The 26,419-nt window shown below is 39.7% G+C and overlaps 1 protein-coding gene across 7 annotated transcripts in view; it reads left to right on the top strand.

Moving 5' to 3' along the window:
- The window catches only part of arhgap20 (Rho GTPase activating protein 20), an 87,260-nt gene that overhangs the window by 15,790 nt on the left and 45,051 nt on the right, over window positions 1-26,419 (top strand). For 2 of the 7 annotated variants that reach the window (XM_055032041.1, XM_055032040.1), the window contains exons 4-5: window positions 4,560-4,596; window positions 5,438-5,547. The exons of 2 other annotated variants lie outside the window; for them this stretch is intronic. In XM_055032041.1, the coding sequence (XP_054888016.1) occupies window positions 5,467-5,547 (81 nt within the window). In that variant the 5' untranslated portion in view covers window positions 4,560-4,596; window positions 5,438-5,466. Of the gene's footprint in view, window positions 1-4,559; window positions 4,597-4,853; window positions 5,548-26,419 lie in introns of those variants that run through there. 3 more of the 7 variants (XM_055032042.1, XM_055032043.1, XM_055032038.1) reach the window with 3 other exon arrangements.

The raw sequence follows: 26,419 nt of genomic DNA on the forward strand, positions 1-26,419 counted from the left end.
TGCTAATTTCTTGTGTTGAGTTATTCTTTGTAACTCTAGTTTAATTATGTTACTTTTTAATGTTTTATTTATTTTCCAGTCCATAGTGTCCTCTCTCTCCCCCCCTGTGTTACTTCCTGCAACCCATTAGCTAATCAGTCCAGGTCTTTTGTTCCAGCATTCACTCTCCCAGTATTTAAACACTTCTTCTTCTCTCACTCCTGGCTGGTTTCTCCTTTTAGATCTCGTTCCCCCCATGCTTCTATTTGTTCCTGATGTTTTTTTGTTCTCCCCTGGCTCCCTGTCAACACCATGTTATTTTTTTGGTGAGATTTTGTTAATATTTTTCATGAAATCTTCAAAATCTACACTTTGTGTCTGCTTTTGGGTCCTCTTCAAACAACACATTTATGGTTAAACCCCTTCAGTGTGAACTTTAGACACTTTGTGCTCGAGCTGTAGTAACTTATCTTCTAATTCGTTTGCACATCTAGAGATTGCTGCGGAGGTCCTGGTGCTTCTGTTTTGTTCTCATCTTCTCCCACATACTTTCTGTGCCCTTGAAATGGTTGTGGCAACCTGTAAACAGCACTGAAAAAAGTTAAGATTTGTGAACTACACTAAAAGTTGCCCTCTCAACAAATTTTCCCATCAGAGCTGTTGATCTCTGCAGGTCCTCCACAATTACCATCTGCTTCTTAGTTGCTTCTCTGATTAATGTCACCTGTCAAGACTTGATATGTTAGCAGTTATGCTGTATGTCTTTTTTAATTTATTTTTGGATGATGGACAGATAAGATGATATCGTCACCAAATAGATATTTCTGTTTGCGGTGTTCTTTGATCTGTTTCTTCACTTCTGTCCTCTTACAAACCTCTGAGGCCTTCACAGGAAGAGTGGTTTGTACTAAATTTAAACTATAATATCACCTCAGATGATTAGCAGAGTGAATGCTGTTGCTTGGACTGGATTTGATTTAGGACTTGAAATTGTAAATAGTTTTGAAGCAGAGGTGAGCGGATCAATCCAAAACATCAAAAATATCGATACCAAGTTGATATCGGTATTGAAAGGACAGCAGTGTGATACAAAAACATGTGGTATTACACATACCACATACAACTTTTAAGAACTTTTAAGATTTGAATTTATACTTTTTCCATATATTCATAAATATATGTGGATTTGTGCTGGACTGTTTTTTTAAACCCTGGTAAAATACTGTGGGAGTATGAATAGTTTTACTAGCCAATGTGAAGTGGTTCACTCATACGTGAGCTGGAACTGCTACTTTTTTTGACGTGACTCATGTGTGTACTTAAAATATTTACTATGTTTGATCTTTAAAGTCACCTGGCGATACACTAAAGCACCTGGACTTCAAACTGAAAGCAACAGCAGTGAAAATGAAACCAGAGCCAACTCTGAGCCATCTGGGTGCTTTTCATCTCAGAAGGAGCTTGCTTAGCATCTGGTGGCTGAGTAAAATCTGAACGGTCACCTCCAGCTGTCTGCACAGCAGAAACTCACGTGCAACTACATTCACACACAGCTGGAGCAGCTGCCAAAACAGCGCAGGGGAGCTAGAATTACTACACTAACAGAAGGAGACAAATTTCTGAAACACGCGTCACTTCTTCTTGTTTTTACATTGTTAGAACTGAGTCAATATAGTAAAGGTGCATAGAGTAGAATTTAGTGGCATAATGAGATGCTTGCAGCCAACTAGATTCCTGCCATGATTTGAATAATTTATCTTACTGACAGTATTGTATTAGGTCAGCTCTCAAGACTTAAAGGGGCAGTATTATGTGTTTTCAAGCCACATAGTGGAATTCTGTAGCGCAATCACGTAACCACGGTTGTAACTTTGGTTATATATCTATATGTGTGGGTGTTTGTGTGAAATTTGACTTCGTAATTCAACGACTTGAAATGAAGACAATCATGTTCTTTCTGAAGAATAAGATTTTCCTGATTTGTTCCTTCAGGAAGTCAACCCAACATGGCTTCTCTATTTACCTTTAACCATGTTTCTACCTGAAGAAGTAGCTCTTATAATAAGTTCTGCTGATGTACAGCTCCACCAGGTGTTTGCTAATTGCTGCTGGCTAGTCTGAAGGAGTTGAATGGGGGATTCATGAGGAGGAAGCTTGGAAATTGCAACTTCGAGGAGGAGCATCGTCCTCGAAGGCGGGGCAAGGTTCACCTAGGTGTTTTCTACCATGGGAGATTAAAATATTTTTCAAACAAGCATGAAAGAATCAAGGCAGCACTTCAGGTATGTTATGTTTTTAATGAGAGAATATTATAACATGAGATAAAGTTCAAAAATGTCAATTTTACAACACAGTCAGGAAGTCCAGTGGATGTCCTGTTGACTGTTTACATCCACAATTTGTTAATGAATAATTCCCCTTGGGATGTTTGTTGCATTTAAGACAAAAGAAAATGTGGAAAATGAGCTAAAATGTTGAAGCTCATCAAGAGCTACATGTCCAGGGTCGTCCAAATGGAAGATGACTTTCTTCCCCAGTCTCGGTGTTTTTGAAGCCTCTGATAGGTTTTCCTGTAGGACTTTCCTGAATTTGGCTCCATCCATTCCCTGGTCATCTCTGAGCAGCTTACATTTCCCCGGCTTATAAAAATATCTCCAGATTTCGCCATTAGTCTGAAGACCAATATGTCTGGGTTTTATATTTAATTTTAGTCTTATTTAATCTAACTTTTTTTTTTTTTCACGCTTTTGCTGTGTTCCTTGCACAGTTTTGGAGGCAAAAGTCTTGCCACTTTCTTCTCGTCACTGTCTCAAAAAGGCCAGATTGTAAAGTACACTAATAATACTTATCCTTAAAACAGATTCTCCCATCTGAGTTGAGAATCTCAGCTCCTCCAGCGTTACAAAGACCCTCTTGGGTGATTCTAAAAAAATAACGCTCCCCTTGTTCATCCACATCTTGGTATGCTGTGTTTTACTGTTTCCCTCTTCAGATTTCAGAAAACTTTCTCCCTGACCCGTCTGTTGTGTTTCTTCGTCTTCACTATGCCATTTGGTGACTGATGTTCTCTAGCAAACTTCCAGTTCCGTCCCAGGACAGCTGTATTTATACCGAGATGAAATCCATTCTATTTGCTATTGTAGTTAATATTGTGGCATGTTGTTGATTCCTTCTAACTGAATCAGTGAAGTTCAATCAGTGAGGATGTTTGTTATGTGGAAAACAGGTGGCACATACGTGGTCCGTCCTCAGGGATTTGTCTCTGGAAAACTGAGTGAAATGTTTTCTTTTCTCCCCCATCTCCCGAGAAGAACAGATTGCACTGAATAAAATTTTTATTAGCTAGGGGAAAACGTAAGTGCAGGAAGTGGCCGGTCAAGTGAAATGATCTGAAAGGCTTAACATGGAAATCAAAACCAGAAAGATAGGGAGAAAAAATGGGCCAAAACGAATCTAATAATAATAATCTCCAGGGTGCTAAAAGATAACAATAGCTACATTTGGCTGCTGTAGCCATTCGAAGCGAAGCTGTTGGCAAAAAAAGAAAAAAGGCCTTCAAAGTCTCATTATTAAATAAAAAGGAGATAAGAACTGGTCAAAGAACTGAACTGTCGGGGAGCTGTAGTAGCGCAGGGGCAAAGCACAATCCATGTATTGAGACCCTTAGTACTCATGCTGGTAGTCGCAGGTTCGATTCCTGGGCTGGTGACTGGTGATCCAGACAGATTTGCCAATACCGTAATTCCGCCACATTTTGCGCTATGTGAAAAAAGCCAACAGTTTTTGAAAGGGGAGACATTTCCCTTTCCTGTCAATATCGAGTTACTACGGTCATTTCATTTCCGCCGTGGTTTGGAGTGAAATTAATCGGAGGGACATCAATATACAGTAATTTGCGAAAATAACCTGTTATCAAAAGTTCTAGTTTCTATGGATAAATGGGCAAATATATTTTCTTACATTTAAAGAACTGCGTAAGGCGGAGATTTTGAATTCAGGACATCCAGGGTGTAGGCTAATGGAAAACTCCCATGTCAACATCATAAATTTTGTTTAAGGCGAAATCAGCATATGCAGAGGACCTGATGAACGTAGTCCAAATACCCTGAAATGCAATGTCAGTTCCAGTTTGATGGATGTGGAGCGGTTCTCAGAAATAATGCTTATATAACTAAATATTAGCTCACTTATTTACAGGACAGACCATTCTTCAAAAAATTTTCAGTTTAAACAGTACTTTTTTTCCCCAACTTTTTAAACAGCCTAATATTTATTTTCATTACTTTCTTCAGACTGAGAACAAATGAGTTCAGTTGTTTGTCCTCGGGTTGATTTGTAGCAGAATGTGCTGCGTTTCCCAACAGTCTGGCGTGTATGGAAATTTGAGTTTTTCTCACTTTTTAAACATTAATGTACAAGTTATCTCTATTCAAAGTTACTGTATGTGTGTGTGTGTGTGTGTGTGTGTGTGTGTGTGTGTGTGTGTGTGTGTGTGTGTGTGTGTGTGTGTGTGTGTGTGTGTATAACCCTCCACATGGGGGTTACCAGGCTTAACACAATGGAGCCTATTCTCATTTCAGCTCGTTGCATCTGAATAGCAGAGGCTGCTGGGTGGAGGTGAATGACAACACACACAGTGGTACAGTATCTGTCTGTGGGAGGAGGGCATCCACCATCCACACACACACACACACACACACACACACACACACACACACACACACACACACACACACACACACACACACACACACACACACACACACGCACACACGCAGTCATTGTTTGGCCCTGATTTTCTGTGTGTAATGTTTTCTTGTTTTGAATAATTTCAGCCATGGCCTTATTTTTATTCTAATCCTCTTAAGTTTCTAGATTCCTGAAAAAGGCTTAAGATGAGATCTTATTATCCCCCACCCCATTCCTCTGTTCCTTCAGACTCCTCAACTGCAATCAGGAAAATTATCACAGACACAATCTCCCAAAGATTAGAGGCTCCTTGGTCATTTCCTGTTTCTGTGACAGTTTGGAGGATGCCGTCACTCTCTTCATGAACTCCCTCCTTCACCTCGTTCCTCAGTCCCTCCCTCTGACTAGCCAATCAGACCAGACAGGCTTGTCTGGATACGAAATAAGCGGGCAGTGGGAGGGGTGTGGATGACCAACTGGACAGGACCAAAACCCCTGCCAGCCAGACCGGAGCTGAGAGGCTGAGAGAATCTCAACCAAGATTTGGCTGAAGAAAACACGGTGTCCTCGTTTGTCAGTGAATAATGTCTGAATGAATCGAATTTGTTAGTGATTCCTCAAGGACCTACATCCCTGCAGGTGTAGCGGTGGGAAGTTGAGACACAAGAGGAGGAGATAAACAGGAGTAGGAAGTGGGGGGTGAAGCTATCAGACTGAGCACATGTCAGCTTGGTTGGTTCAGACTGGCAGCTCAAACCCGCTATGCTAGCAGGGGGACGGAAGTTTTCTGACCTGGAGATGTTAGTGGGCATGGAGGACGAGTGTGTGGACAGCGCCAGGAGCCGAGCTGGGAGCTGCGTGGAGTTCCACAGCCTTAAAGTAAGTCGGCTTTTCCTCTTTTACATTGGATGAACTTCAGAATGTAGACCAACAAGTGGTTTGGGAAACATGTTCATATTTCTCATCTTTAACGAGACAAAATCTTTGGCTAACGGTGTGTTGACTCTGTTTTTTTGTTTTTTTTAAAAATTGAAATCCATACTTCTATAAAAGACAAAGTAAATGTGTTCTTTGGATAACTTATTAGCAGTATCTCAAAGTGTAATTTCTTAGTCAGTAAGACAGAATACATACGGTTTTCAGATATTTAAAAAAAATGTTGTTTTGCTTTTTTTTTTTTTTGACCAGGTAAGTTGGTTGAGAACAACTCAAACACCTGAAGACAGGGATGAGGGCCGAACTGGCAACCTTCAGCTCACGCCAACCGAAAATGGTCCAAGATGCAGCTTTTAATCCAAGCCAGAGATTTTTCTGAGAGATCTATCTCCTGGAGTCTGCTAAACAGAATGTTGTGGTTGAAAGAATCAAATACCTTAGCCAGGACAACATACACAGCCACACAGTATTCTTTTTTTTTTTTGTATCAATGGTATTCATGTTAAGTGTCACAGAGATAGACCCAAAACCCGAATGCATGGCTAGTAAGAATTTTGTTGGCTTTCAAAATGGTGGGTAATCAGTTTGTTGATTAATAATTCAATCACTTTGGAGAGACAAGGTAAAATGGAAAGAGGGCAATAGGAGTTTTGGTGTAAAGTATCATCCTCTGCATAGAACATAACTGTCAAGTCTCTTGTTTAGGCCTGGAAACTAATGTATTTTACTTCTTTTCCCCACCGTGCTCCTGTATTAGTATTTTCCCGTAAATTCAGCAATTACGATAGCAGCTAAAACTTTCCCGTAGTGTCAAATCCAAAACTTGACAAGTATGTTAAAGAGTGGGCTGACCACTGCTGATTTCAAGTCTTGGGGAAATTTACTGACTTAAAAGGAGATGTTAAACAAATGAGTAACGGGTATCGCAATAGTGTGTGCTGTTAACTTCAGAAGGAAAGGATAGAGAGGATCTAACCCAGCAGATTTGTGAGGCGTCAGCTGTAGAAGTTTGCCTTGTTCCTGTAAGAGTTGATGAGAGATGGGAGGGTTGTTTCAAGGAAGTAAATTTACTGTTGAATAACAGTGGTTGAAAGCAATGGTGGAAGTGGCAATAAAGAAGGGTTGACCAGACGCAATGAAATATTGCTTATGAATATCAATCATTGTGGTTTTGTCTGACATCAAAATTTCTTCAGGCTGTCTTGTGTTGCGAAGATTTGTGTCTATTTTCCGTATTTTTAATGGGCTCTTTGCACCTGCAGCGCTGGCGTCACAACCTCATGCGCAAACGCGGCTCTCTTTTTTTCCGCTTTCAGTTACTTTGACAATTGAAAAGACAAAGTCGTATTTCAGACACAAATAAAACTATACTATGCACCTTGTTGTCTTCCTAATATAATGGGCTTTTAAGTTTTCATGGATTTCCAAGCGGTCCTGAATTAAGAAGACGGTGGCTTGTAAATATGCGTCCCTCCCAGTTAAAGCTACCAGTTGAAGCTAACGGGCCACAGCAAAGTTTGCAGCCTTCGCTTCACTCCGGATCCGTTTCTTCAGCCTAAAGACGAAGGTAAAGGAGCCATCCTGCATTATTTCCATCGAATCGCTTCTGTATTCGGTCTGAAAGAGCGAGTGTATGGGAATGAGAGAGCAGAGCCAGACAGCCGAGCAGCTGATCTGCCTGTACACACTGCTGTAAACACCGTCCTATTGAGCACTTCACAAGAAGCATGCAAAAGTAATAAAACGAAATAACACAGAGACCTTCAGAAACACGGCCATATTTTTCTAAAAGTGACTTCTCTGAACCTGAACAGTCAGCTGAACTAGAACTCCGACACCAGAGCTGCTCTACTGTTACGCTCTGGGCTCGTTGTGCTTCGTCAGGCTTTAGAAGCAAAAAGCCTGAACGGTAATCTGCCCCCCGCCCCGCGTTTATTGTTGTTAACAATAAACACGTAATATACTTGAAAATAAGGTACAAACATTGTTTGTTAGAATGGATGAGAAATATCTAGATACTTAAATAGCAGATTTTTACAAGAAAAATGTCCGAGAATGTTGCCTACTAACATAAGCTAAAGCTAATGTTAGCCACAAAGTTTAACAAAAGTAAAACTCACCTTCGTATCTGATAATGCATAACGAGGCCAACATCTTAAAACCTTTCTCCAGCTTACTTGTTGGGGCTTCGGATTGATGTACATTATTGTTATCTTGGAAAAGCCCTGCAAATACCCAGTGCAAAGTACCATTTTCAATAGATCGGAAACGATCGAGCCGCTTTTTCCCGAATGCGGAAGCTGAGGTGCAAAGAGCCATAACTTTTGGGGGATTTTTTTTTTTTTCTTTTTTACAATATTCAGGTTCTCATTTTCTAACTACTTCTGAGTCGTCTAAAAGATTGCCGATCATATTTGATCTGATCCAGGGACTGAAGAACTTTGTTTTTTTTTAAGGAAGCTGTTTGTCCAAGATGAAAACAAACATATTTTTGAAATAACACAAAGCACTCTTGACTGAACGAGGTTAGTTTTCATCAAGATAGAGAAACGACATTGTGCTCAAACATTTACGCTGAACAGAAAATTGATAATCCAATCTGTAATGTCCCACAACAGATTGGCTTTTTGGAGTGTTACTTTACAAAATAAAAAAAATATACATATATATTATTAGTTATTAAAAATGTTTTTTAATGATCATGAGTGTTCATGAATATTTTTACTAAAAACAAAGGTGACGTGAACACTGTGTGCAAGAGAGCAATCATTGCAAAACAAGGCTGTACCATTTAAAAACAAAGACAAAAATGATTGATGGTGAGTTAACATTTTGAAACTTCCTGCAGCGTCTTAAATGAGCAAATGATGGCGGTTACGTCGCTGACTGTAAACAGCAATTTGTGTGTTCTCTAAATAATGTAGGACCATTAAGAGTCACACTGCATAAAACAGAGCTGAGCTTAAAATCTCAACTCTACAGGATAAAACAATGATTGGCTACCGACACTACTCAGTAAGAGGTGAACAATTAGACAGAGAATACACAACAGTCCTAGGGAAACTTCAAGGAAACCTTGTTTAACTAAAAAAAGAAAAGCATATGCTCGATATAACGTCATAAATAAATGATAAATGAAACATGAAGAGATAGTAAAACAAATTTTACAACAGTTTCAACTCTTGATGCTTTCTCTAACCGTTCCACTTTTGTTTCTTAGCTTTGGTAGCCAAACTACGAAAACAGATTTTTGTTAAGATTGCACATTCCTTTCCCAACAGAAGTTACATCACGCATGATTAAGCGAGAAAAATGAATGTGCCGTACCATTACGGACACATGTTGGAAAATCTCACTGAAAAGCACTTTTGTCTCATAATGTTGGACTCAAGGTGTGTTTTTTTTTAAGCTGATACGAATCTCCCCAATTCAATAAAGTGCACCTAATCTCGGCGGCATTTAGGCGAATAAGTCCTGTTGTTATTACTACCACTTCTCTGCGCTTCACTTAAATCTAGCAGACCAAGAAAGATCTACAGGTGATTGCAAAGAGTGGAGCTCGGCCATGTTGCCAGATGTTTGAGCTGTTGGTAAGGGATTGGTCTGAACTGCGCACGTTTCCCTCTTGTTCTCCCAGGAGTGATATGTTTTAATGATCTCATACCTCTAACACGGGGATCTGCTGCTGGCTGGGATGAGATAATCACACCGTTTAAGAATACGTGACGTAAAATTTGGAGAGAACATCTGTTTCTTTGTGATTTGGTTGGCATTTCAAAGATTTTCTCTCTTTCCTAACCTCTGGTTTTCACTCAATTTCTCGTGACTTTTCAATTCACTGATGATATCAAGTCATTAAAACTGAATTTGCTTAACTTTCTGTTGAGCATACCAAACAAGGGAGCTTCATAGTGAGAAATTACATCCTACTTGTCATTTTATCATCAGTAGTACAGTATGTAGCATAAATACCAAACAGTAGCTATACTACCCTACAAATGCAGTTACTGTCGTTACTGAACTACGTTCATATTAAGAAAGAATGACTTTCTATGATTTCTAAATATAGGTGGACAACTTGTGTCTGAGGGACATTTAGGGATATTTAGTTCCCTCCTAGATATTTAGTTGATATCTAAAAACACATGTCAGCTGCTGCTGATGTCAGTTTTTACAACCACTTAACTCTCTATAACAAGGGAGTTATGTGAGTTTAGAGATGTCCAATTCCAGCTAAAAGTAACATTATTCATCTTCTTGACAGATTTAGAAGTAGTACCAGTGAAACACTGCTGATCAACGTTTTGCATGTTTCCACTACCACAATTTTTAAATCATTAATAAGCTCCAAGTGTTAGAGGTTGAATGTCCTCCTTGGCATCATCCTAATGTTTTGGTTTATCCACGGATTCTCTAACGGATTCAAGTGAGGAGCAATCTTGAATCCAGAATAATTTTGAACCTATCTTTATTGTTGTGACAACACTTTGTTTGAAACAGAATGATTTTGCTTTTTACGATTTATCATTTATTCACCAGACACGTTGATGCTGGTGCACCAGAATCTCCCCAATGAGAGACAATAAAGAATATTTCTATTCTATTCTGTTATATTAATCTTTACAAAGATGCTACGCTAGCATTAGCATGATTTTTCTCCGTTTTGATATGACTTGTTGATGATTTGACTCTGAATTGCAGTTGTAGTTGACTGTAAGGACAAACGTGTAAATTTTTCTCTTTTATCGGCTGATAAGAGTTAGGAATGATGTAAATGTTTATAATTTGTGTCAAAGTAGTGTGCAGTCTTCCAAAGTTGATTGAACTTTGGAAGACTGTGCCCTTAAAATAACGTGTAAACTAGGTTTGGACCTCTGAGAATTGCTGGTTTCCGTGTGTTGTAGTTAAATACCATTTTGGATTTAAAGACCTGAAACTCACAAGCACCCGGCTCTCTGAGAAAGGAGTGCATCATACTTTAGACATGCTTGAAAACAACACAGCTGAACTTGCAGTGGAGGAGAGCAATGAAGGCAAGCTGTGTGAGTCAGAGGTCAGTGAGGGAATGAAGATCTGTTTGTGTTCAACACAGTACACGGATACCGTGAGGCATATGTCTGCTTCGATATCACACACACACACACACACACACACACACACACACGGATGCATACACGCATACAGAGCAAGCCATGAAGTTAACTGTATCATTAAAGCCATCTCGTGACTCTTTCAGGTGTATCATTATTGCGGCTTAAGTCATAACAAATCCGACCATGCTGCTGCAATGTGTATGCATTTAGGGATGTATTGTACCTGTGGCCTTCAGAGCTCAATCACTGTTTGCAGCCTTGTGAGTGAGTTCAGAGGGTTTAGCATCCATATGTATGGAAGTACAGATGAAGTGCATGTGCATGAAGCTTGCGTGGATGTCTACCTTTTATCTGTAGGTTCCCGTTTGAGGTTTTGACCAGAGAACTGAGGCCATTGGTTAAGCGTGGGCTGCTTGGGAGAGGATCTCAAACTGCATTGATTTCTAGGTCAATTTGAGGTCAATTTAATTTCAGTTTCAGACAAATGCTTGCCTCCTCTTACGTTGTAAGAGGAGGGTTCCAAAACAAATTACGTCAGCAAGGCTTCACGCAAAAACAATCAAGTCCGAGAGAAATTTTCCAGGTGGATTTGGAATATTATGTTCTAAGTCTGTCTGTGTTTAAGAAAGAATCCCACTAAAGTCCTGCAGAGGCCAAACAAATTGAGAAACTAAAAGATTGGCTCACATTCTTTGGTGGTGAGACTCGAATATTCTTGAACTAAGACTTGGTGTCATGACTGGCAGGAACCATACAATGCTTAACAAAAGAGCTCCTACCCGTCTATGTTCTTTTTAATATTTACGTAATGCATTACACAAACTGGATTAGACTGGTTTATGTTTGAATTTAGTTGTACACCAACAAATCTGATCTGTTTGCGCATAAAAGACACAAAGAATGTCATTATGACAAAGCAGCAACACTAAACATACATGCAGAGCTGCAATGGAATGGTTTACATCAAAGTATACAAATATTTAAGCTCTTGTAGACTTGTCCGTTCTTAAGACAGGTAATTGGTGGCTGCCCTGGTAGAGAAGAAACAAAACTGGGTGCCCAAATAGTTCATCAAACCTGCTAGCATCCATTTGGATTGTGGTGAAATGAAGGGATTTGTCGAGAAAACTGGAGGCAACAGCTCGGCCCCACTATGAAAACTCAACTGTCCGCAGACAGTGATTTCGCACAGTTCACAGTGTACGCCTTTAGAATGGCTTGGGGTAGGCAACCTGCGTCTCCAGAGCCGCATGCGGTTCTTCAGCGCTGCCCTAGTGGCTCTGGAGCTTTTTCAAAAAATGTTTGAAATTTGAAAAAGATGAGGGTGGGAAATATATTTTTTGTTTTAATGTGGTTTCTGTAGGACAATCATGACACAATCATTTTTAACGTTTTTCCAATGCTAAACGTTGGAAAAAAGTTAATAATGATTGTCATTAATATTTTATTATTATTAAAATTAATATTAATAAATATTAATTGTATTAACATTAATACATTTAATATTTATTAATGTTAATAAATATTAAATTTCAACATTTCTGTCAACAAAGATTTGCGACAAAGCCTGTGACGTTTCTGTCAGCTGGGCGGAGCGCGACGCAGGTGGCTGTTGTAAACAACCTGACGGGTGTGTGGAGGACCATGGAGAGCAAAGGGGAAAGGAGGAAAATAGCTGAGGAGAGATTCTACAATTCCTGGACTGAACCATTTGCCTTATTGCCAATATTTTAGGATTTGCTGTACACGGATGCCCTGCAATCCAGCATGATGACGCATGATTCTTGCTGCTAAGTATCGACTCAGGCTGAATGCAAATTGACTGCCACACTTCTCAGAATATTAAATTTTTTAAAAACTGAATGCCAATCAGAAGTGTCCTATCTTATTTTAGCTGAATCTCTGGGCTAATTGTATAGTCACAAGACTATTTAATATGAAAGGTTTTTCTGATAAACCGGTGTGAGATAGGCAAAACTGGAAAAAAAGGACAATTTTTGTGTGTGGTCACAGCTTTAGTCATACGCCTCAGGGTGCAGAGGTCACACTGGTGATATGGATTAAAGCTAGCAAAAAAAAAAAAAAGAAAAAGGCTTGAGACATGACTGGCATCTGAAAGGCGGTAAGACTCGACACGCTGAGGACTGGAGTCTCCAAAGATTTGAAACTTGAGGGGCGCAAAAACACGGCGGTGTCGCAATCTGACCCGTGAAAAACTGCAAATAATAATAAACCTGAACAGGGCTGGCACTGAGCAAGCAAACCTTGCAGCTGACTTTCATTTTGCTCTGGAACTCCTGACAATCATCTGTCTGTGACCATTCTCCGGCTGATCCGGATCTGACAGGATTCTTGTTTGGAGAAACCGGGAGACTTGCTTTTAAAAACGTCAGACATATTTGTTTTGCGACTTGACTTGTTTTTTCTCTCCCCCCCAACAGGACCTGACCTGTTGAGAGTTCCTTAGGAAACCCAACACATTGATTGTGACATGCTATGACTTATACGCAATAACTTCATAGAAACTGCTGTGGCCGTTCATCAATCTCATAAAGGAAATATGATTATTTGCAAACAATCTGAAACCCAGGATTTTACACTAAGACCGTTAAAATATAACTGAACAAAAGAACTGAAAAAAATACGGCTTATGTGGTAGAGTTACCAGAAGAGAATGTTTGTCTAAAGAGGACATTTGCAGCAGATTTGAAACAAAATAACTTCCAAAGTGTGGGCATTTGGCCATCATGCAGGAAAACATTTTGAAACGGGTTGAAAAATAAGACTTTAAAGACTTGAGAAATGTGGTAGAATTTCACTATGAGTTGTTTTGTTACCCTGGTAGATGTAATTTCCCTTCATAAATTGCAACTGTTTGTCGTTTGCTCAATCTCTGCGGTCGGTTGATCAAACGGGGGTCTCGTTGGTTTAAACTGTCTTCGCTTGGATCTGTGTGAGCCTGAGATTTCATCCGTTCCGTGATCAACCGGTATGCTTTTTTTTTTTTTTTTGCTGGAATTTCTCCCGGCTTATGGGTGGCCCTAATGCGGCTTCCTCACATGGTGTCTTCAACGCTTTGCTTCTCCAGAAACCGAAAGAGCAAAAGATTCAGTGTCAGCTTGCATTCCCTTTGACTTGGCTTCAGAAAGTCTTCGTGACACAGCAGGTCATGAAGTGTAAGACTTCAGTGTGGCGGCAGGAGGTATTATGTTGGCTGTAAGGTTTGGCTGGGGGATGTGGGGGAGGTGGGAGGATTATGTCCCTTTGATTTGGCATTCCCAAGTCAGAGAGCATGAGGAGCCAAGCAGGTGAAGGGAAACAAAAAGTGTGGTGAAGAGATAGTCATAGAGGAAGGAAAGAAAAGAAGGAAAGGTTACAAGAAAAATGGGGATACTTTTTTGAAAGAGATGGCTTTGGGAGGTCTTAACCCGCTCACGCTGCCCCACTTTAAGACGTTTTCCACCTGCTGGGTGAGAGGTGGCTCCCTCTGCTGCCATGACTGCAGAGGGAGTCATGGCAAAATTCCGACCAAAATATTTGGACTGAAGCTTTACCTTTTGTTCATAGATTAAGTGGACAGATTGTTCAATAAGACTATTAAGAAGCAAAGTCATTCAGCTTTGAAAGAGACAAGAATTTAGTCTCTTTCCAGAAGGACGTTGCATTAAAGATGCGGTGTGTAACTTATTTAAAAAAAATAAAGAATATATATATATTTTACATATTTGTTAAAACTATAACCTTCCCTCTGAAGAAATGCCAACCAAAAACAACCAATCAGAGCCAGGAGGAGGGTCTTAGCGCCGTCAGTCATCCTCATGTACCCGCTGTTAAATGTGCTAGTGGTAGAGAAGCAGCAGGGAAACGACTTATCCGCCATGCTAACTAGCCTTAGCATTCAAAGCATGCTACACTTTGAAGAGCATATCGGAGAGCCAAGGGTGTGTGGGAGAAGTATTGCAACACAAAGGGTTGATTGACAGCGCTAAGACTCGCCTCCCGGCTATGATTGGTTGTTTCTAGCTTGCACTGGGAGAAGGCAGAGGAGCTTGACATTTTTTTACGGGTTATCTGTCGCATACCATACCGTCATGGTTTCAGTCTTTTTTTCTCCCTGAAACAACTCTGAACTACATCAATCAATAAATGTTGCTTTCAGCTGAAGCGCGCATGCTGTACCAATGACCAATTGATATTCTGTAAAACCAAGAAAGCAAATGAATGCGCGATAAGCTTATGTGGTTTGCAGAGTAAGGAGACAAGTGTAAAGCGCTTCTTATATGCTTTATATGTAGGAAGTGTAAAAGCTGTTTGGTTAGCGCTCCAAACGGACCACAAGATAATTGGCTTGAAGCAAACATGATACTTTGAGCGGATCAATCTGCTTTTCTTAGTAAAAGTAAGTAGACGTCTTAGAAAGATGAGGCGGTTGATTTATTTATTTTTTTGTTTGCATCAGAGTTCCACAAATGAACCGGACCTTCCAGGCAAATGAGCTGGAGTTGCTGACAGTAACATCACATAAGAACCTGGTTTCAAGAAAGCTCAGCTTTCCCTTTAAGAGGCCACACAGTGAGCAAGGAAGTTAAGCAAATGGGATGACAACAGACAAAAACAGACCAAAACAAGAAGGAAAATGAGGAGGGAGAAAGTGATTCATGTACAACTTCACATTATCAGGGAGAGGAAATCTCTGAGATGGATTGCAGAGGAAAGAATGAGGAACATAATATATTTTAATGCACGATGGAAAAAAAAGGTATTGCAGTGCAGCAGGAAAGATGCTTTTTATAGCACAGCAGGATGTAGGTCAGCTTTAGGATGGGAGGTTTTAAACCCTACAGATGCTCCTACACAACGGCACAAACACAGCTCAGCTACATTACAATAATTACACACAATTTTCAAAATGCTCGTGACGTCTATACCTATTTGTTTTGTTTTTTTTCTTTCTAAATATGGTTAATACATCCTTCAAGAGGAACGATGTCAAACTCATTTTGGTTTTGGGACAAATCAAAAATCATGGATGCTCTTAAAGGGCCGGTTGTGCCAGAATGTATTGATGAAACCTGATCACAAATCATTGAATTCTTAAAAATTAAATATTTTGAACATCTTTTTAGTCCCTCTAGGATTTTATACTTTTTGTGATTTTTTTTTCAATAGAAATCAAAGTGTTTGTGGCACTAATTTGGAAATAATTGCAAAATTTGCTCTTATTTATGACAGTAAATGCGACGTTTCATATAGACCATGGACTATAATCTGGCATCAGTTAGGGCTGAGGCAGCTGTGTAGCACAAGTAATAAAGTTTTTGACAATTTTTGAGAAAAACCTGTAATAAACTCTGTATTATGTATTAATGCAAAAAAGTGCAGAAATTTGTGAATTTTTGCGTGAATTTTTATGACAATTTGCAAGAATCTGGAGAGACTGATTGTCATTTGGCAATAAACTGATAAAAATTGCACTGATTTGATTGAAAACATAATATTTAAGCACAGTTGGTGTTTAGTCTAGAATCTAGAGGGCCACATAAAAAGCTACGGCGGGCCAGATTTGGCCCACAGGCCGGGAGTTTTACACATGTGTTCTAGAGGCCTAGTTGCTCATTATCGTGCAGGGTTTACTCCAAATCAACACATCTTGAAGCTTCAGCACATTACGCGAAGATGAGCATCTCATGTTTGCTACAGCTTCCGGTTTCAATGCTGTCTCATGACAGCATTTTTTATTTACATTTTTTTGAAACCAGATGTGTCATTAACCATCAGCAATACAATCTTGCCCAGCAGACACTTTTCTAGAAGACCGATAACGGTTTTATCGTCTCGACTCGACTTGAAAATGTCACAGACCCGATGAGAGTGGCAGCTGCAGCCGTGCAAAGATCTGTGGGCGCAGATATGAGTTGCGGTTAAGGGGTAGAGCTTGCCGCCTTCAGATTAAATCTTCTGGTTAATTGTTTGACTGACAGGAAGGAGTCGGAGAGACACGATAGCCTTTGCAGATATGCATGCCTTTTTTTTTTTTGTTGGCTGCAGAAATGACAAGAGATAACAATAAAAACAGAAACTTGCAAAGTTTTTGTGAAGATTTGCTGTTGCTTCTGAAGTCTGCAGCTTTCAAGATGTGCAACATAAGCACTTGCGAACATAATCTGAAAGAGAGAAAAAAAAAGAAAAGTTCTAACATGATAAGTTCTTTCGAAGCAGGATTTTTACGTTTAGTCTTACCGATCATGTTGCTTTTAGCTCTGCCATAAATAGCAAAACTGCTTGAATCTTTGATAACTTGACTGAACGATTCATTCCTGTTCCCTCATATTTGCACCGTGCTCCAAATTATTATGCAAGTTTTCCCAAATTTTCCAAAATGGTCAATGCAAATGATGTTTAGTATCATTTTCAAGTCATGAACTATTCCGATTTAAATCAAATTTTACTTAACAAAGCGCCCATGAGAACAGTTTTTTATTTTTATTTTTTTCAAAAATAAAAAACTCGTTGATACGGCAGCTCTTCGCTTGGAAGAAGAGCTTCATCAGATACCATTCTCAGATGCGGCTCTTCACATGCTGGTACAGAGACGGCTGAGAAACAACAAGCCAAGAGAATCGCTGAGAAAACGGCGAGTGAGAGAGGATGAAGACAGAAGCGCTCCTGGCTATTTTTAGGTCGGGGCTCATTAAGAGACAAAACTATTTCTCATCCGAGGTAGCTATGAGACTCTGCTATGGAAACAAAGGCTTTAATTGCTTCTACGAAACTCTCACATCTGCCTTTAAAGTTGTGTGTGCGTGTGTGTTCCCGTGTCCTTTGCCCTCTGGTGGACTCCGGCCAGGAAACACACCGACATGTCAATTAGTTGTTTTTTTTTCTTCTCTTCAGTGAATCGTTTCCCCTTTTTGTAACCATCCAATTACAAAAATGTCCCAATAGGTTTGACATCTATGTGTGTTTACTTGTAAAAGTCAGAGACTTTTCATTGAAGCAAAAAAGTAAAAAAAAAAGAAGAAAACACCTCCCAGTAGACTAGGAAGTCGACTCTTTCTGACTGTGACTCAGAAGAAAATGAATACATTTCTCTAGAACATCAAACCACACGGAGCAAGAAGTTAGAATCAGCGGACATTTAGTTCCCGTACGCGGCGTGCCGGGGCAGTTATTTGAGGCTCGAATGATGCGTCCAAACTACAAATCCTAGACACGAGGATTTGTTTGACAATGACAACAAGGCACATGACGTCGACAAGCTCCACGGCAAACGTCACAGTGTTTCAACTTACAAAAGAAGAGCAGAAACTTCTCAACAAGAGCCACAAAAAAAAAAGAAAAAAAGTGAGAATCTGAGCTTAGCAGAGTTCACGTAAAAATACCCCACAGCTGAGCGCCTCCTGACGAGAGCAGGTGAAGTAACAAAATGATGACTGGACTTCTTTCACTCTTCAATGCTTCAATGCTTTTCCTGGGAAATGACTTTTCTCTAAAGCGCACCTACACACACGCACACACACATGCACACACACACACACACACACACAAAATAGTGTTGTATTTTGCATCCTGTTTTTCCATCATGGTTGAAAGAGAAAAGTTAATAGTAGCAACAAAACTAAAAGAAATGCCCCCCATCCCGTCCAGCTGGGGTGAATTTGATCTTTTCCTTCACTTTCTACACACTTCCGGCTACACAGCCGTGTGCACGTCGCCGTGTGTGTGGGAAACGTAGCACAACGTGAAGCGCGCGCACCACGCCGTCGGTCTCCGTTTTTAGTGCACGTTGGGTGCTTTTCCAAGCGATGGCTATCTTGTTATTTCAGTGTCTCTTTCTGAAATGTTGCCGTTGTTGAAGCCAAGAGCCAGAATCCGTCTTTTTGGAAGGAAGCGCAAAGCTACGAGTCACAAGAACGTCAGATGAAACCTCTTCGCTTCATTCAAAAGAGTGAATCTGTGGCAGCTTGATTTCTTTCACTGGATATTGCTACTTTTTTTTTTTTTTTAAGTGTGTAGCAATATGAATTCTTCAGAATTATAACCGTGGCATTTTCATCTCTTTGAGTTTGCAAACTCATAAAAAAACACGGGTACTTTTTTGAATCTGTCCAAAAATTTTTTTTTTAGGGTTTTTGCTTTATTGTCATAATTGGATGTTTCTTACCAGACAGATTTCTATAGCAGCCATAATACCTGGGAGAATGCCATAAAGCAGCTTTTAAAAGTCATCCAGACCATCCATCCATATTGTCTCTTCACGCTTATCTGTGCAAAATCACATTGGCATGGTGCCCAATTCCACATTAATAATTAATATTAAAGATCTCACTTGATCCAAAGTAGAAATAAATAGACATGTATGCTCTCGCATTGTCTCACAGCAGTGGAAATTGGGGAAAAACAAATGTATCATCAATGTTTTGTTTTTTTTGGTTTGTGCTCTGGAGCTTAAATATACGGTTTTGTGCAAAAGTCGGAGTTATAATTAAAGGTCACCCTGGGATTGGCTGGCGGCTCCCTTCCTCTGCGGCCTCTTAATGCCCTCCTCACGTTGGACCTCGGAAACTAATCGTGACTTGCACAAAAACTAATCTTGCGGTGGATTACCATTTGCAGCATGCGCACAAAGATAAAAGAAACAACAAAGTTTATAGGGAAAGTTACAAACCCCCCCCCCCACACTCCCTCAAAAAAACCTAATTATTAATGACTTCTTCCTAAACTAACTGAATAAAGTCATTCAGATTAAGACATACTTTCTGGTAACAGCTTGTATTTGGTCATGGTTTAATAATATATGGATTGTCATCTGCAGGACGAAACGTTTCAGCTCATTTTAATGCCGTGACGATCACACTGTATTGATCACAGTACGAAAGACCATCTTGTTTAATGCTATTTTTATGGGACGTTCTAATGCTCTGCTATGATAATCTACCGCGGTTCCTCAAGGTTTATTGGACCTTATCTGAAGGAATTCGAATTAGTACGTGCAGTGAAACTAGTGTGGGAAAGAAATGTATGTCTCACCAATTATTTTTTATTTACAAACACAAGCTCGTATTATTTTCTAGTGGAGTCCAATCTGATTAAACAAATGCCATCTGTAAAGCTCAGTGGGTGTGCTGAAGAAAAAAAGTAAAAAAGTATTTTTACTGGGCGTTTTAATTGCCATTCAGGGCACAAAGTAAACATTTTGTTGCTCTTTGCATGTGCCAGGCACCGGGGCGATATTCATGTTTTCACACTGAAAAGCACGACTCTCCCCGATTTGGCTGGAAACAGTGAGAGGCTGGCTGAACCCACTTTATATTAAATCAAATAAGACCTGGTGTAGAGAGGATGTTTTTCTTTTTGTTCTCACGAATTTCTTTATGTATATAGAGGACATGTAAGAAAGTAGTCGCACTTTTTGCCCTTTTACTGCTTTTACAAATCAATCATGACCAACAAAATGTGACTTTTCTTGACAAAATAATGACAAAGAAACCTTTTATGTCAAAGTGAAATATGATTTCCACGATTAAATAAATATTTCAGTTTCTATGCACCACAAATATATAACAAACAGCCGAAACACTGAGTGCCTTTAAATCTAGATCAACCCCTCCACCTCTGATTAGAATTGCTCTTGAAACGTAATGAATGAAATATTAATACGCATTCTGATGTGTCATGACAGCGAAATGTAGCCTGATGTTTCAGTTGTTGACTACGTGTCCTGGGACTTTGTCATTTTTGATTCTTTGTGGTGTCAAGCACTTTGAAATGCCTTGTTGCTCAAAGGTGCGACAGATTAAATTTGTAGCATCTTGACTCATCGCTGGTCAACTAAACTTTTAAATATATGTTTAAGATCACAGTCAAGTTGGCTCACATTGTCAACACTGTTCTTTGCTGCACTGGATTCGATCGCAGTCAAAATACTTCCAAAAATCGAACCGTAAGATGCCGTTTGATCATTTAGTTAGGCGGAAGGCGTTGGAAGCATCATTTTGTAGCTCCGAAAAAAAGCCTCAGTAAAACGAAAATTTTCAACATTCTCAGTAAAAAAAAAAAAAAAAATCTGATGTTTGAACTTTCAATCGAAAACTTTATTCGAGGAGTGAGAATGAGGTGGTCAGGTTTACATGCGGTGAAACTTTGTGCGTGTTCAACCTCGCTGCCAGATGTTGACACAGGGCCGATGTGTTTAAGGGCATCAGGCCAGAAATCCTATCTACGTTTGGCTCTCGGCGTCACGTTTCTGCACCGCTTTGTTTTGACAGGTCACATGACTGAATGTTTGACAAAATAACGACGACAGAGTTTAGCGGATATCCCAATCTCTCGTTCTTTAGTCTGGTCGTAAATGTTTCCCCTTTTAAGCAAAACGGAAGGAGAGACGGTTTGTGATGTAAGGTATGTGTGTGTGTGTGTATGTGTAGTCATTATGTGGTTTCTGGGTTTGTATGCCACGGCATACAGTTTGTGTGTGTGTGTTCTTTTACTCTTTAACCAAGCAGGGTTAATTGTGTCCAGAAATGGGGGAGTTTGGAGCTCCACACTGGTAATTCTGGCTCAGATCCTGGTTTATTTCTGGGTCCTGTGTAACCAAGATGCACCATCCACTCTCATTACTACATGCAAACTCAACCACGCACACATGTCCATGCCTTTTAATAAAACCCAGACCGGGGCCTTGGCTGTTTTTCCAAAGTAAGTGAAACCATGGAAGAGGTTAAAAAAAGGGAGTTTTGCTCTCCAAACGGCTTTCACCAAGGCTGTCACTCTCACTCTCAAAGCTATTTCACAACCAAATGTATGGATAATTCAGATCTAAATAAGGGGATGGTTTATATTTCCAGCTCGACTTAATTATATATTTGTTAATCATTCGTCTCCTTGCATTTCTGCTGTATTTGGTAGGACGAAGTTTCACTTTTTGTCACCCAGTCTGTTTCATGACGACCTGGGCAACACGGAGATAAACAAAATCACCCAGCTTATTGGAAATCAGGTCATGATGACGCACAGGTGCAACTGGTCCAGGAGGAAACCCCAAACATCCCTTACTAATGTCCCCAGCAATTCTCAGGGGAATTTCAGGGCATTACCAGGCCAGACGAGATATAAAACCTTCCAGAATACTCTGGAGCTGCATTTATACGAGACCACTGGCTGAAAATTGACGGGGTTTTTTTAGGGAGTGAAATATATAGATGGCACCACAGAGACAAGCATGAATCTACTGCAGTTGTCTTGCCAGACCACTAGATGGAGCATCAAAATGCGCATGCGATTTTGAATATGAATATGAAGATGCATTATAGCCCATTGCTGAGATTTGTCACAGTGTCTGCTATATTGAATGTGGCTTATGTGCCAGTAAGCTAATACAAGTAAATGGACCAAACTGCAGAAAGTGGGGAAATTTTCGGAGGAAAATTCTTTCGAAATAGTTGTCGTCGTGTGGCAGAAAAGCACAAAACTTTTGATAAAACGTGTTGTTTCACTGAGACGTACTTTGAAACGTCTAGAACCTGCCGAATGTGACATTATCAGGGATAATTCATGGGTTCATCGAGTGTCACTCCGCAGTAGGTTGTAAAATGGGTATCCTGGAGCTACGTCATCATTTAAAAGGACTTAGCGATGACGACAAGTCTTGTTTGTTTGTGTGAATGAGACGCCCTCTCACACCGTCGCTCTGCCTCTGCCAAAAAGCTGCTTGGCATCAAAAGGGAACATTTTTCATGGGTGTAGCCATTCACAGCTCTGCAGCTTAACCCACAAATGATTTTTCCTAACAAATGTGCCAGCATTCAGGGGGAAATAAACAGGTTTCCAACTGTATGAGGTTTATTGCCCCAGCATAGTGGTATAAAAAGGAAAAAAACAAACAAGCAAACTCAAACTCATTGCTTTTGAAAACCTTCAAAAAGAGTTGTATACTTTATTACTATTTAGTTAATCCAATCAAAGGTGTTTTAATCTGTGCTCTGCCAAATTACATTAATAAGATATTCAGTATTATTTCATTTTAAGAACGTACTTATTGAAAGCATATTTAGTAATATTGTAGTAGTTTGTTGATGTGTTTTATCAATACATTCTGAGGAAATTCATAATTTTATTGACTGTGTATGGTTTTTTACATAAGTGCTAAAGCTAAAGAGCATGAATTTCCGACTTTTACTTTAAATGTGATATTTCTCCACATTTTCCAGAATAGTCTCCATCGAGGTCAGCTCCTCACTCATGAATGTTGCTTGTGGGAAGTGTTTATCAGAAGAGTTGTCCCTTTTTTCAAATCGAAGTTGGGTTTGAAGAATATAGTCGTGTTGCACAAATATACAATCTAAAGAAGCAAGAATCTACCTTGATTAGGTTTGTAATTATGTGCCCACTAATCTTGACCTCCAGTGGAATGCAGGCTTTGACCTTTGCACCTTCTAACCCTCCGTGATGCTGATAAGACCCGGGAGACATCAGTCCGGCGTCTTTGATTGTCAGCGCCGACGGATGTGACACACACGGAAAAGCGGCGTCTGCAGACGTAGGGCACTCCTCGCTGCTCGGCCGACAATGGGGAGAGGAGGACAGAGACACGCTCGTCCTTTTCTCTCAAAGTGCCTGATTGATTGTTTTTCCTTTTTCTTTTTTTTTTCTGTTTGACCTGCATGTCTGGCAGCTCCTGCGGAGAGCAGAAGGGCGCGCTTGTGCCCCGCTGTGCTTTTTGGACACGTTATTGACGTGACCGTCTAATGGAAGCCGGCAGCCGTCTGGGTCCTTCTGAGAAATGCTCTTTCAAACAGATCAGGTGGACGCACATCACTCTTGTGTCAGTCCCACCTCCAAAATAGAAATGAAACTGTTAACATACTGTTTGATTCCCATGCTCTTAAACCGTTATAAAATTCCAAAATAATCATAAAAACGATAAGATCCAAGCGTATATCACTTAATTTATTCATCCATTATTTTCCGAGACTTTGGTATTCCGACCCATTTCCGATTAATTGCGGGTCTGGTCTTGTTTTGGCCGACAGACTCTGATGCAATGTGACATTTTTATCACCCGAACCAGCTCAGCGTGGCCTCCCGCTAAGGAATAATACTTAATGGAGTCACATTACCACATTTTAATGATGCGGATTATGAGTAGCTTAAATAAAATTGTGCCGGATTTTCATTTTTTATTTTTTTGGTTCTCAAACTGAAACCCTCTTCAAGGCACCAGTTTGAGTCGACAAAACCTGGTACCAAGTGTCCAAAACGGGAAAACTACGAAAATACTGAAGGGCAAAGCGGAAAACATCCATAACATCCATTTTTATGTGAAAACATTGGCAGGTACTATTCACTATTAAAGTTATCTAAAGAAAAAAAAGTCTATGAGCCTAGAACAACCGATTAAAAAAAACAAAAAAACATCTGCGTTAGACTCTTTATATAGGTAACAAAGCAAATTGATGGAAATACATTTATGCATAAACATCTTTACTCTAAAAAAAAAAATTGTTTTCTTCTTACCAGCTGGTACCTTTCAAAAAGTATTATTTTTTTAATTTCTTCACCAATGTGAGAAATTCACTATAGAGCAGAAAAAGCAAAAATAAGCAAACCTAATGCCGTGACCTTTAAAATTGTGCTTTTAATTTTGACGGAGTTGCTAAACATCTAACCCTGGACAACAACAAATGACCCCCGATGACAGCAAAGGAAGTAATATTTTCTAATGAGTCTTTCTTGACAAGTTGCTGCAGGCGGGCCTGATGGGGTCACCAGTTTAAACCCCCTGCAGAGGGCTTAGCTGCTGGACCGGATATGAGCATATATTGAATAGTTTTCTGTGGCCAGCGACAATATTCCCTCGGCTTGCTGCTTTGCAGGAGACCGGATTGATTGATTGGACAATCGCCGACCAAAGATTTAGAGCAATTCGTTCCGTCAAAGCGAGCTACGACTTCCCCCTAAATAAATGTGCCGGTGAAGATAAAGGTTTGCTTAAAGCTATTCCGTCCATTTGGACTTGTTTACAGAAAGCACCAGTGCTACTGCGTGCTTTTAATTTGGTGAAAATAAAGAGGCGGCTTCGGGCAGATCTCCGGAAAGTGTTACTTCCTGTTTTGGTGCCAGCGGATTAATGGGTTGGCAGGTTTAATAAACAAAACAACAACAACAAAAAAAAACACCATTTTGAGACAAAGAGCTCCTGCACACCGTCTCTAACTGACCAAATAATCCTCTGCACAAAGGTCAGACTGCTTGAGAGAAATCCTTGCTTCCAGTTGTCACATTTCTCCGTTCCCCAGAGTCTTTTCGGCTGTAAATTCTGATAAGCGAACGGCTTCTTTGTAGATAAGAGACTGAAACAAAGCCAGTTCTTGTCTTCACCTCGGAAGGCTTTTCTGTAAAAGCCGTCGCGGGTACATCTTATGGTATCCAAAAGTTAGGTGAAACTATTGAAGCACATTTTCGTCTTCAAATGCTCAGACAGAAATAGATTTTGTCTTCTTAAGTTTCACCAACTAACCCATGACATTCATATGAAGATTTAACTCCTTGAACTGTTTACGTTGAGTTCATGTGCTGGATAAGACTATTTCCATTGAGTTACAACAGTAACTTCAGTGACAAGCATGTGATCATCTTCTTTTTTTGTTGTTAATCTAATTAAATCAGTTAGCTTTTAAAGATTTAAGCTATAAATCTTTAAAAATGTAAAGCATTTTTGTAGCATTCTGGTACAAAATACAATTTTGTAGCGTTCCAGTACAGCATTTGTACCGGAATGTTTTAAAAATGCAATATATACAAACATTTATCTTTGCATTTAATTTATAACTAGTTCTTCTGTGAGAAGATGTGACGCTTAAGATTTTTATTTTTGTAGTAAGTTTGATGAATTCATAGCATCTAAATGAAGGTATCAGCTTCTTCTGATCGTAGAACTGGAAACCGTTATGTCATTTATACATGTCGACGTGTCAACATTTCGCTAAGATAACTTTCTTAAATAACTTTCTGACGGAATGATTGCTTTCTCCCCGGAGATGAGCAGAAGTGAGCGGTTTGCCACAGTTTGCTCTTGGGGAATGAGACCGTGCAAGGACAAAACAAGAACATTTGTAGAATTTTTCAGAAAAAAAAATAAAAATCAACAAATCAGCAAATGTCCTGATGCAGAGGTCCTGGGAAAAGGGTAACATTGTGATTAAATCCTCTGCTAGACAGAAGAGCACACATTGATTCAAATAGTCAACTTATTGTTACTTTAATCTTACAACATCTCATATGCTGTTGAATTTCACACTTCAAATGTTTTTTCTGCGGAAGAAAGTTGTAGTTACAGGTAGGAGCAATAATAATAAAAAGAAACATTGTATTTTTTAGTAATGAGATGAGATCATCATCCACCTGTTGTTGACCTAAGTACTGATAAGCTCCATTTTTTTTTTGTTAATTTGTATGCAAAGCTAGGTTGCCTTTTGTAGCGTAGCCAGTTTGTACAGGAAATTAGAAAAGCAGCAATTTCAAACAATGTATTACTTGAAAATGAGTGGGACTGTTTGGTCTGTCTGAGAAGTCTGGGTGACAGCGGCTTATACAACAGTATTGTGTCTTTTCCAGGCACATGGTGTCATTTTATGACATAATCAAGGCACTACTTTACCTTATTTAACACCTTGAAATTGGGCCTCTGTCTCTTTAAGAAACTCTGGCTTGAGAAGTCCCCA

Source organism: Poeciliopsis prolifica, unplaced genomic scaffold (assembly GCF_027474105.1).
Source record: "Poeciliopsis prolifica strain line A6 unplaced genomic scaffold, Auburn_PproV2 SCAFFOLD007, whole genome shotgun sequence".
Taxonomy (NCBI): domain Eukaryota; kingdom Metazoa; phylum Chordata; class Actinopteri; order Cyprinodontiformes; family Poeciliidae; genus Poeciliopsis; species Poeciliopsis prolifica.